General features: G+C 44.5%; 1 protein-coding gene across 3 annotated transcripts in view; it reads right to left on the reverse strand.

Moving 5' to 3' along the window:
- Positions 1-13,102, reverse strand: part of SLC4A8 (solute carrier family 4 member 8) — an 88,815-nt gene that overhangs the window by 16,004 nt on the left and 59,709 nt on the right. For all 3 annotated transcript variants that reach the window (XM_082421302.1, XM_082421303.1, XM_082421304.1), the window contains exons 15-20: positions 11,595-11,700; positions 10,843-11,004; positions 7,770-7,883; positions 5,241-5,402; positions 4,080-4,331; positions 1,139-1,207 (exon numbers count right to left, since the gene is read on the reverse strand). In XM_082421302.1, coding sequence (XP_082277428.1) covers positions 1,139-1,207; positions 4,080-4,331; positions 5,241-5,402; positions 7,770-7,883; positions 10,843-11,004; positions 11,595-11,700 — 865 coding nt within the window. The remainder of the gene's footprint in view (positions 1-1,138; positions 1,208-4,079; positions 4,332-5,240; positions 5,403-7,769; positions 7,884-10,842; positions 11,005-11,594; positions 11,701-13,102) is intronic.

Raw genomic sequence — 13,102 nt, forward strand, 5'->3', positions numbered from 1 at the left:
ATGAGAACCTACTGTAGAGCACAGGGAACTCTACTCAGTGATCTGTGGTGACCTAAATGGGAAGGAAATCTAAAAAAGAGTGGATATATGTATACATATAGCTGATTCACTTTGCTGTACAGCAGAAACAAACACAACATTGTAAAGCAACTCTACTCCAATAAAAATTAATTTTAAATAAATAAATAACCTGCCCAAAGTCACATTAGAACTCAGTGTATAAGAGTGACCACTAGGGCTTCCCTGGTGGCGCAGTGGATAAGACTCCACACTCCCAATGCAGGGGGCCTGGGTTCAATCCCTGGTCAGGGAACTAGAGCCCACATGCATGCTGCAACTAAGAGGTTGCATGTCGCAACTAAGAGATTGCATGCCGCAACTAAGGGGTCAGCGAGCCGCAGCTAAGGAGCCTGCTTGCCACAACTAAGACTCAGTGCAACCAAATAAATAAATAAATAAATATTTTTTTAAAAAAAAGAGAGAGTGGGAATGATTAAAAAAAAAAAAAGAGTGACCACTAGACATTGTAAAATAACAAAGAGGAACGAGCCACCAGTATAAGAAGTGGCTAAATTATCAAATTATCTGGGTACCCAAGTTAGCTCCTGATTCTCTCTGTTCAAAGGACTCAGAGGAATGAGTTGATAGATGGGAAAAGGCAGAGTGTGACAGGAAGTAATATCTGCTTACCTGGAGCAGCTCCCACGACTCCCCAATCTCTTCACCAATGTACCCCCAGTTAAACCCGCCCCCCCGCCTCACACTTTAGCCTGGCACTAAACCTAGTGTTGTCCATGTGTGGAAGCCAGTTTAGTTCTTGACCAACCTTTCAGATCTAAGTTTACCAGCATCTGACAAAATGTGTTTAATACGTGCCTGATAATTGTCTGTTGAATAACTGACGAATGACTGGAACCATGACATTGAGTCAGGCCACCCTGAAAGTCTCTGTGCACTCATGCCAACATGACCCTATTTTGCCCAATGTCCAAAGAAATGTCTAAAATAGCTGAAGCAGCAAGACTAGGAAATGGTTTCTCAAGAACTGGTTTGTGTTCCCCTAGGGAGGCTGTCTTTCCCTGGTCAGGACAGGTGAGCTCACCAAGAGAAGACATTGCTTGGCTGAACCACGAAATACCTGAATTCCCTGTAGTGAAGACACTCCCATGTAGAGGAAAACTCCATAGAGTACCGGCATCGGGATAAACTGAAGACGAAAGGGCAGAAAGGGCAGAAATTAAATTTGGTATCATAGCACACTCAAGATTATATAAACTTCCAAATCTCCAAGAAAGAAGCAAAGTCACAAAATCACTGCATAGATGCTGCATTCGTTTCTGCTGCCTTTACATGATTTAGAAGTAGAAGCAAAAACAGAAGCTGACAATGATAAAAATCATTTTGTTCTGAAATGAAACGATTACACGTAAGTGTAATCTGGTCCTGGTTAAATCATAGGTCTCACATCTTCTCCCCATCTGGCTCTTCCTCCTCCAGGGAAATGGGCACACACACACACACACACACAAACACACACATACACACACACATCTCTTTTACAGAACTGAAACCTTTTAAATCTTTTCTAGTCGCAGAATCATCTCCTCAGGGATTTGGTGTATTTTAATACAGACTAATAACGTTTGCTTTTTTACTAACCAGAGACTTGAGGGCAGGAGTAGGGAGGTTATCTTATCAGAGAAGGAATAATTTGGGGAGAAATATCAACATTACTCTACTGCACTTGAATATACATACACACTTACCACATTATATCAATCTAGGTAATTTTCAGAGCAACTTTATGAGGCAGAGTAATGAGGCCTATGGAATCAAGGCAAGGAAAGTCTTGTTGCAAAGACTAAACTCGACTTGCTTTTATTCTGAGGCTAAAGAACATTCCCAAACATAATTCTTCTTTGAACTAGAAAATCCCCATTGGATTTTACGTTGCTCCAGCTCTAGAGTGAGTAGACATCTCAATTTGGTGCTAACCTGGTTGGAAGAACTATTGAATGGTTTCCTAAAAGAATCCCCCTGAGACAGTTACAGGAAGGCCAGGCAGTGCCCACCACCAGGCCTTCATGGTTACATTCCCAGAGGAGCAGCGACCTTTGGGCTCCTCCAGATGGCACCTAGACCAGAGGCACCTAGGGCTGGGGACAGAGGGTAGAAGCAGGCAGGGCCATGAGGAGGGGTGGCAAGATTAAGTGGAAGGTAAGGGGACAGGAAGATGGTTCAGAATCCTTTCCCACCTCTCCCACTTCTCACCCTTAAATAGCATTTGCAGTGCAGGCTGAGGTGGTTGACAGTTCATCAAAAAGAGGGAGAAGGAGGCAAAGGAGATAAGTAAGTGCTCCAGAATGGTTGGGGCTTGCAGATAGAGCTTTCCTTTTTATTCCATTTTTCCCAGATGCAGGTCTTACACCCACCAAAAAAATTTTTTTTCTCATTTTCAAGGTGGCTCCATCTGTCCAAAAATCCTCTTTTCACCCACATGTCACACCAGCCACTGCCCATTTTTCTGTTCCACTTCACAGAAAAAAACCTCTTGAAAGAGTTGTCTGCCCACATGCACATGCCCTTTACTTCCTCACCACCTATTTACTCTTCGGCCCCTGTCATTCGGCTTCTGCTCTATTGTTCCAATGAATCTGCTCTTGTCAAGTCCCGTTAGGCCTCCATGTTGCCAAACCCAATGGCCTTGATTTAGTCTTCATCCTTCCAGACAGTTTCTGACCAATCACTCCCCTTGCTTGGCTTCCCTGACATCACGGCCTCCTGGTGTCCCCCCTCCGCCGCTGGCAGCTCCTCTGAGTCTCTGTTGCTACCTCCTCCTCTACCCAACTTCTAAATATCGGCTCTCGCCACGACAGTGAGAGGCCCGCGCACCGCGATGAAGAGTGGCCCCCGCTTGCCGCAACTAGAGAAAGCCCTTGCACAGAAACGAAGACCCAACACAGCCAAAACTAAATAAATAAATAAATAAAATTAAATATCGGCTCTCCTTAGACTCTGCTCTTCTCTCTAGTCCTCCTCTTTTATATCTACCTTTCTCCCTCATCCACTCCTTTGGCTTTCAATACCACCGATGTGCTGTTGACTCCCACATTTATATTTTTAGTCCAGAAACCTCCTCTAGCCTCTTCACTCAGATGCCTCCCCGACATCTCACTCAAATCTGACCACTGCCCACCCCTTACAAAATCACTTCCTCCTTCATACAGTCTTCTCCCTCTTAAATGCCACCACTCTCCACACAGATGGTCAAGTCAGAAACCCAGCAGGCATTTTGATTTTTCCATTTTCCTCACCCCATTCCATACCCAGTCGACCAGCAAGACCTTTGGATCTCCTCTAAGATATCTATGCATCCCTACTACCAACTTCCTCATTCAAGCCACCATCCTCTCTCACCTGTAATAGACTCACCGGTCTCTCTGCCTCTATTTTTCCTCAACCCTAAAAACTTATTCTCTAGATATCAGCCAGAGAGATCTTTTTAAAATACTAAATGGATCACGTCCCTCTCCTGTTAAAACCCTTCAAAGGTTACCTTTACCAGTGTCAGCAGGCCCTGCATGATCTGCCCCTGCCCACTCTTCAATCTCATCTCAATGCTCTTGCCTTAACTCAACACCCTTGAGCCCTGGTATCTCCTAGAACACATATCACTATTTCCCACCTCAGGGCCTGTCTAGACTGCTTTTCTCCCTTCCCCCATGCCCTCTCCCACCATCCATGGCATGGCTGGCTCCATCTCATCTTAAATACCATCTCCTTAGAGAGGCCTTCTCTGACCACAGTAACTAAAACACCTCCCCTTAATTCTCTATAGTACCACAGAGCACTATATATTACCTTTTATCACATATCATATTCTGTAATTACCGTGTTTGCTTTCTTAACTAACTTTCTTAACTACATCTTATCTGTCTTATCCCACTAGAATAAATTCCTTCAGGGCAGGTACTTGTATGTGTATCTGTTTGCCGTAGTGCTGTATTCCCAGCACCTAACAGGATTCCTGGCACCAATCAGGCACTCAATATTTACCTAATGAATGAATGAACGGTTACCTTTAATATAGCTGTCATGAAGACTGAGCAGCCCATCAGCACAAAGATCATAAGGCCTGTTACTCTCTGTTCTCGGATACCCAAGAATTTGGGCTGTTCTCCAGGGGCAGAGCACTCAGATTCCAGTTTGAGGCTGTTCACATGTGTGATGGACAGGACAGTTGCAGCCACAAACCAGGGCAGGCCCATGATGGAGCAGACACCCAGCATGACGGCCACCATCAGCAGGTCCAGGTGGTAGCCACATCCTTTCTGTGGGGAAACAGAGTCTCCGTCACCATCAGTGGGCTGGCTGTAGTGGGACATAGGACAGTGAGCTAAGAGTCTCAGGCCCAAAGCAGGAAGGAGTGTATGGATAAGAAGGAAGGGGTCCAGAGATTCCAGCAGATTCTTCCAGTCCCTCCTGGTTTGGAGGGAACAGAGAAGAAAGAGAAACCTTAGCTGGTCTTACACATGCCAATATCCAATTTTTATTCAAGTGTCCCCAGATCTCACCCTGAGTCTCACATATTCAAAGATTCATCCTTTCTTGGCAGAGTATGCAGAGACCAAGCCACATCTTGACCATTCTAAAAGGTAGACCCTATAGGAGTCGGAGATAAACAGGTTCCTACAAACACTCCCCATTCCTTGCCAAGTCTGGATGTTGCCTACTCTAGGGAAGAAAGGAATAGAGACGAGGCATGAAGCCTCTCACTAATAAATGTACTGGCACCAAGCCTACCTCCTAGAATCCTTGGGCTCAAGGTTCAGTCTGGAAACCTCGATAATGGACATCAATGAGAGAATACCTGTTTCTAGGAAACAGTGGCCCAAGCCCTGACCTGAACATCAGGAACATAAGCCCGACCCAGACCATGTGGCTACATGGGGACCACCAGGAATTCTGCCCACCAACCTCCCTCACAGGTTTGAGAGAAGAGTAATGGACTCCAAGCTTCCTTCACAGCATACAATCATGCTCTACCCTAGTTTCATCTCCAAACCAATCTTTGTCATTAATGGAGGGATTGGAAACCCCTGGAAACCCCATATGAGCTCCTTCCACGATTGATTTTATCCAGGTTCTACAGTTCCTGACCTAAACAGGCTTACCCTAAATTTAAAAAAAATATAAGAGGCTGCCATTATTAGTCCTTCTAGGTCAGAACTTCTTGTTACCTTGAGTTTGTGTTCCTTCCTGTTAATGATGACAGCTGTGATCTGCTGGTCCATGAATATCAAGATAGTGCAGAGAAGAGCTGGGATAACTGCAGCTACCACAGTCCACCAGGGATTGGGGCCAATGGGACTAATAATCCACCCTCGATCATCCCGTGTTGGCTAAAGGAAAAAAACAAGATTTTTGTATTCTAAGTTAACTACAGTCATTAGGGAAAAACATATCAAACTGAATCACAACAACCACATTTCTTTTTATTCCTGAATGAGAATCCTTTAAAAAAAAAAAAAAAAAAAAAAAGCATGACATACAGGAAATCTATGGCCTTGTTCCAAATCCGCTTTTGAAAGAGTCAGTCCTCAACTGTCAACTTCTTATAGAATATTCATTACTACTTCACTTCCTTCCCCTACTCTCCAAACCCCTGTGTACAGAAAAAGTGACTTTATCTCAACATTAGCCCAAGTAAAATATAATTAACAACAAAATCTGTTGTCAAAAAAGAATTTAACGACTTCCAAAGACAAATATAAATAACTTTGATTATCCTCCTCACTGCTCCCCTCCAGAAGCCGTATAATGTATGTCTACAGAACAAATAAAGGCAACGTAGAGCCAGTTACATGGAATTTCAGGGGATTGGTCCAAGGACCTCCTCCCATCAGCAGTGAAATAGGGGTCCAGGCACTGAAGATTTGAGAAAGGAGCCCAAGACTGCTGAACTTGGGGACTTGTGTGATCTAGGACTCTCTCCGATGTCCCTGTAAGACCACTGTTCATAAACCTTATTTGGGTGTTTGTAAAATTCCTAAACTCTCCTAGATCTCAAAAAAATGCTAAGGTACTCTGAGGAAGAAAAGTTCACTTTGTTTGGCGAGTAGTGATGGAGGATAAAAGGCCAGGGGTACAAATTGGCCCAGAATTCACCAAAACTCAATGAACAAAGCAAAGACTATCACATCCAAAGTATTTGGTTCCATATTGGTTATGACTCTAGGATTCAAAGACTCTTCAGTAATGTCACCAAGTCTCAAATTATGAATAGCTTAGGTTCTGAAAGTTTACAGAATCTGTGTTTCCTTAGTAACAATGTTCTAAGTGGTAGTTAAATTGTTAGGTCAACCCAAAAACTTATTAAACCCTGACTGACATTACCCCATCAGTAATAGTACTAGCCTTTAGACTGGGTCTTGGTCACTGGGGGCCATGTGGTGTAACAGGGAAGAGGAGAAGGAAGAAAATTTCTTCTCTGCTTCCTGAAAGTGAGGCCTGCCAATGAGCAACACTTTCTTTGACATTCTCCCATTTCCCCTCTCGTCTCTCCTACCTCCCAGAGGCCTTCTTCCCAGATGTCCCAGAAATTCAGTGCCTTCTGACTATCTTAAGCCTACCCATCAGGGAACATTTCCAGGGATTGCTTAATGCTCCCAGATTAGTTATTTTTACACAAAATCCATTCCTCCTGCAGGGTCGACCTCAGCCAGGTATTAGAGAAAAAGCTGACTGCACTCATTCACACAAAGGTGAGAATGACATATTCTAGGACGTATATATTTTTAAAGAGGGTGTTTTTTAATCCATCAATTTCTAACTGGTGGCATTTCAGTGAATTGAACAAAATAAAATTTAAAATTTTCAAGCAATATGGAAAAAGGTATTTTTAACCAAGCCTACTTCAGAGAGAGAGAGAGAGAGAAAGGGAAGACGAAGGCCGACTGTGCCGGGTGTTTACAAGATAACGGCCTACGTTCCGGCTCCCTCCTCCTCCCCAGCCTCCCCCATTCTCTCCTCTCCTGGCTCCTCTCTGGTCCCTGGGTTTTCTCTCCTCTCCACCCTGTGGGGACCTACGGAACTGAGCTCAGCTCTTCCATCTTCTCGGTTTCCTCAGTTAGTGCCCCCAAATTGAAATAGATTTGGAGTCCCCATGTTTTGATCATTTGTTTTACTTTTTTGCATTGGTTTTTGGATAAACAGTATAGATTATAGAGAGATATACAAACAATGAATTAGGGTTGAAGAGGTGTCACGATTACTCTGGTGGGGGCCCTAGACTGAGAATGAAGCTCCTGGGCCAGCTCACCTCCTCATAGGGCAAGATTCTTGAAGGGCAGGACCAAGGCCTACAAAGAGTCTTTTCATCCTTCCTGATACCCTTATACGGCTGATGCTCAATGAAGTGCTGTTAACCAGACTTGTTCCAGAGACTCCTATTTCCACAGTCTCTGTTATATATTTACGTAAATATGCTTATTCCATTGTTTTAAATCTTCACATATTAAAAACAATAAGTAGCACTAATGAAAATAAATAATACTTTTCACTCATTAAACGTTATTTCTGACTTTTCTGACTTGAACTCAGCCAAGCCTGAAGAGTTTGCTTTTCTGAATGGTGAGGCATGAGGAGCAACGTTCAGATTTAGAGGACTAAAAAATTCATGATCAGGATGGGGGAAGGCCTTTGAAATAACTTGGGACCAGATTCTATGAAACTACGTAAGGGCATCAAGTACCCTGAGATCTGTTTACCTTGAACACACTGGGAACCTGAAGCTTTGGTGATGGGATTCCAATCAAAAAATCAACAATCACCATTGTGAAGATAGTGAGGAAAACAGCAAAGTCACTCACCATGGAGCGGACCTGGCACAAGAAAGGATTGGAGATGTGTTTCAGTAGGTTAAATACGATAGAAAAGACTCAGGTGTTAAAAGGCTTAAACATCCTCAGAAGAATGCTTTAATTTTATGGTTCAATTAATACAAGCATTTTTAAACAACAGGACACTATTAACATGCCCAAATTCATCCCCAAAGTGTGGATAGGATGGGAGAGAATGAATCCTCTGACAAACTCTACCGGAACCCACTCCAAACTCTGAGGAGTTCTGTTTAGAGCATCTAGGCCAAGCATTTAGAGAACAGTTCTGAGAACTTGGGATAAGATTTCCTGGGACCAGCAAGGTCCAGCTGTGCCAGCCAAGAACCTCTCAGCAGCACTACTCCTCTTCTCTCTCAGACCCAACATTGAGTCCATCTGCAAGTCCTGTTGGCTCTGCCTTCAGCTCATGCCCAGAATCTGAGCCCTTCTCATCACCCCCATGGCTCCCACCCAGATCAAAGGCACCAGCAACTCTTGTCTCTGTAGCCGCAGCAGACCCCTAACCCTGCCTCTGTCCTTATTTAAAGCTGCTGGAGGGACTTCCCTGGTGGCCCAGTGGTTAAGAATCTGCCTGCCAATGCAGGGGACACGGGTTCAAGCCCTGGTCCGGGAAGATCCCACATGCTGTGGGGCAACTAAGCCTGTGCACCACAACTACTGAGCCTGCACTCTGGAGCCCACGAGCCACAACTACTGAGCCTGTGGGCCACAACTACTGAAGCCTGCACGCCTAGAGCCCGCCCACCGCAACGAAGAGTAGCCCCCGCTCTCCGCAACTAGAGAAAGCCCACGTGCAGCAATGAAGACCCAACGCAGCCAAAAATAAATAAATAAATAAATATTTTAAAATTAATTAATTAAAAAAAATAAAGCCGCTGGAGTGATCATTTAAAACACAGGTCAGATCCCATCACTTCTCTACCCAAACCCTGAAATGGCTCCTCATTTCACTGAGTTAAAAAACCCAGAGCCCTTCTTGGCCCGTGAGGCCCGCACGCACTGGCATCTTTACTGCTCTGACCCAGCTCCCAATGCTCCCTGGCTCACTCACTCTGCTCCAGCCACACAGACCTCCTTGTTGTTCCTTACTCATGCCAGACTCACTCCCACCTCAGGGCCTTTATACTTGCTCATCCCTCTGCCTCAACTGCTTTCCCTCCAGGTAACCCTGTGGGTAGCTCCCTCCTTTACGTTCACTCAAATATCACCTTCCCCATCGGATCTTCTCTGATGCTCCTCCTTAAAATTGGTCACCACCCTCCATCCCAGCACTTCCTGTACTCCCTTCCTACTTTATTTTTCTCCATAGCACTTATCACCATTTTGCCCCTTAGGGGACTGACTCTCCCACTCTATAGTTTAGTGTAGCTTTAATAAAATACAATGCCCCTCAAATGCCCAGTGCCCACCTTAATCTGAACTTCCAACGAGACAGAACCAAATATATCTTAGCCCCATGTAACATCACTGACACCTTCATCTGACTTTGCTTTCCTTTGAAACCTGACGTTTCCAGCTCCCTTTCCCTGGTTTTGTTAGTTCTCCTATGAATGTTACATAAATTCTCTGAAAATGTAGCTGCCCCACCATGTAGCCCATCCTGACCAGCCTGGGGCCCAGCGCCCTTCTCTCCTCTGAACTCCTATGGCCCTTATGGCATCTAACTATTTACTACTGTCTCCTATGGGCATGGTTGCTTCATGGGTTTCCCCTTCCTATCTGATGGCAGGGACCATATATTTTATAAAATCATATAATAGCTTTATTGAGATACAATTAACATGTTTTACAGTTTGTTTTATTATTTATTATTTTTTTATTGAAGGATAGTTGATTTACAATGTTTCAGGTGTACAGCAAAGTGATTCAGTTCTATATATATATATATATATATATATATATATATATATACACACACACACACACACACACACACACACACACACATATATATTCTTTTTCAGATCCTTTTCCGTTATAGGTTATTATAAGATATTGAGCAGAGTTCCCTGGGCTCTACAGTAGGTCTTTGTTGTTTTATCTATTTTGTACATAGTAGTGTGTATGTTACAGAGGTCATATTTTAAACTTCTTCTGCATCTCCCATAGCACTCGACCCGGGCCTGAGCAAGTAGTCAGTACACAGCTGCCACTTGTTCACAATTGGTCCAGACCGGAAACACGCCCCAGAACTGATTCCATATGTGCCTCCCTTAACCACTGGGTAGGTTGACTGATGTCTGAGACTGTGTTTTCGTCGTGAACGTGTGCACAGTAAATGCCTCAGCCGCTGAGCCCTCACCCATTCACACATCCTGCTCTGCAAAGGCGCCCGACTGAAGACTCGCACACGCAGAAAAACTGCCATTTCCTCCTGATTATTCTCCTCCTCAAAGCAAAGACCCCTTTAGCCACTCTACGCTTGGCCTCTAATTCCACCCTGCCAAAACCAGTCACGATACAAATAATGCCATCTGCGTCAGGGAGAGATGGTTGAGGCTTCAAACCGTCATGCAGACCAAGTCAGTGATTTCATAAGCTATTGCCAGAGCCATCCCAGGGAGGAGACTCTAGGGTCCCCTACACATCCCAAGCAATCATCCCAATTTACTATCTTCAGGAGCCAGCTCCAGCTACTGCTCGCTATGTGCCCCAGAACGCTGGAAATGAGACTTAATCACTCTTAGAGAACACGATTACCACCTTAAACTCACCTGACACTTTTCAATCAAAACCTCTTAAGTATTAACCTTTCATCCCACACCACACATCTATGAAAGAGGCTGCTGGACGCAGGAAGAAGAGAAGGCCACGGCCTCCAAAATCAGGTCATTTGGAGCTCGGCGCCTGCCAATCTACTCACAAGCACCATGGAGGCTGAGAACAGGCTCTGTTATATTAGAAGTCTAACACAAAAGAAATGCAAGAGCGTGCTACCTACTCTGGTTGGGAAATAGCGGCTTGTCTTAAATGTCTTCAAGGTGCTGGAGAGGATGAAGGTGGTGAAGAAGAGAATGCAGGACCAAAAGAGCACATCGGGAGTATAGGGTCCATGGTGGCCGCACGCAGAGCCCGTGAACTCTCCATGCATCTCCTGGCACTCCTGAAGGAACAGGCATTCTGGGTGATGAAAGGCAGGCACGAGGGAGGAAATAGCTGCTGAGTCCACCAGCACTGTCATCCCACGGTTGCTGGGAAGCTCAGGCTGCCTGCAGCATCTACTTGCCCTTCGTGTAGTTGTGGGCCTCTTGCTTGCAGGTAGGGTGACTACTTAGAGTCCTAACTAAAACACTTTTGTAAAGGAAACCAAACTGTCTCAAGAAAACACGAGGTTCTAGGAGGGCCCTAACAATCTGTATTATTTTTATTACAGAGGACTTCCAAACTTGAATGTTCTTCGAGCCCCACAAAACCTGGATGTGCCCCCCCTACCCTCTCTGATTTCATCTGCCCACATCCTGAGTGCAGGGCCACTGGGTGGGATCGTGTGGGAGAGAAGAGAGAGGTAGTCCTCCTTTCCCTTTACGCAGAGAGAATTTTGAAGGGGAAAGGAAAGTCAGTAAGAATAGTTTAAAAAAAGCTTTATTTTTGTAAATGCCAGAGCTTGCTGAAGGGCTACCCCACTTCTACCTAGAAGGTCCCCTTAAACCTGGTGGTCACAAGACTGAGCCGCCTGGCAGCGCCCAGACTTACACTAACAGTCAGGTTGGCCCAGTGGACTTCTGTTGTCACGATGTTGTGGTCCTTCCAGTACTGTAAGGTGTGATTGTTTGGATTCTCTGGGAGAGTACACCTGCAGCTGAGGGGAGAAGAAAAAAGATTCCTAAGGGAAGTAGCCAAGTATTCAGTTAAATATAGCCATGACAGGGCCACAGGCACTGCCAAAGCCCAAATTATTTCTCCTTTGCCCACTTCAGATCCCTGAGGTTGGTCCTATTCATTGAGACCCAACCACACCCTGATTTTTCAGTCAATCATTACTAAAATTGGGCTCAAATCGGCATGTGGGTCTTGGGTTAAATTGTGCTGACAACCAAGTTTGGCATCTGATGTGGTAGCTTCCTTGCTTAGTTTCTATCTCTTAGGCTCTTCCTATGAAATTCACTCTACATAGCAAGGAGGACCGGATACACCGTTCAGCTCTCAACAGCTTCCCCAAGCCTAAGTATCTTGCTCCTTAAACCTGCATCACATTCTTGCTCTAAAAATCAGAGCCTCTTGGAATTATAACGGAAGCTACATTATCCCTGGTAATATCCCACTATCCTGACCATTCCCTGGCTTCCCCCGGCCTCGTCTCGCATCCAAACCAGAGCAGACCAGACCTGTCCCACTGGCCACCATGTTGCTTCCCAGTCCCAGCATGCTTCACTCCTGAACTGCCTCCCAGTATACTCAACTGATACAGCCATTCCCACCAACTTTGTTTCATCTCTGATTTTAATGAGCATGCCTTCTAAGGATATAGCATCACAGAATTAAAATTCAAAAAGATCTCAATAGGTAATAACAATAGGAGGAAATCAACAAAATGAAAATAGGGAAAGCCATAAAGTCCTACATTTAGGTATAAAAAAATCAATTCCAAACTTGGAAACAACAAAGATGTCCTTCAGTAGGTGAATGGATGTACTGTAGTACATCTAGACAATGGACTATTACTCAGTGCTAAAAAGAAATGAGCTATCAAGCCATGGAAAGACATAGAAGACCTTTAAGTGCATATTACGAAGGGAATGAAGCCAATCTGAAAAGCCTACATACTGTTTCATCACAACTATATGACATTGTGGAAAAGGCAAAACTACGGAGTAAAAAGATCAGTGGTTGCCAGGAGTTGGGATGACGGGGAGGGATAAATATGAAGAGCACAGAGGATTTTTAGGGCAGGGAAACTATTCTGTAGGATACTATAGTGGCAGATACATCATTATACATTTGTCAAAATCCACAGAATGTACAATGCCAAGAGTGAACCCTAATGTAAACTCTGGACTTTGGGTAATAATGATGTGTCATTGACTGCAACAAACATGCCACTCTGGTGAGGGATGTTGATAGTGGGGGAGGCTGTGCGTGTGTGAGCAGTGCGTGTGTGGGAACTCTCTGTACTTTCAGCTCAATTCTGCTGTGATTGTAAAACTTGCTCTTAAAAAATTGTCTATTTAGGGACTTCCCCGGTGGCACAGTGGTTAAGAATC

This window comes from Balaenoptera physalus (assembly GCF_965194825.1).
Source record: "Balaenoptera physalus genome assembly, chromosome: 13".
Classification (NCBI taxonomy): domain Eukaryota; kingdom Metazoa; phylum Chordata; class Mammalia; order Artiodactyla; family Balaenopteridae; genus Balaenoptera; species Balaenoptera physalus.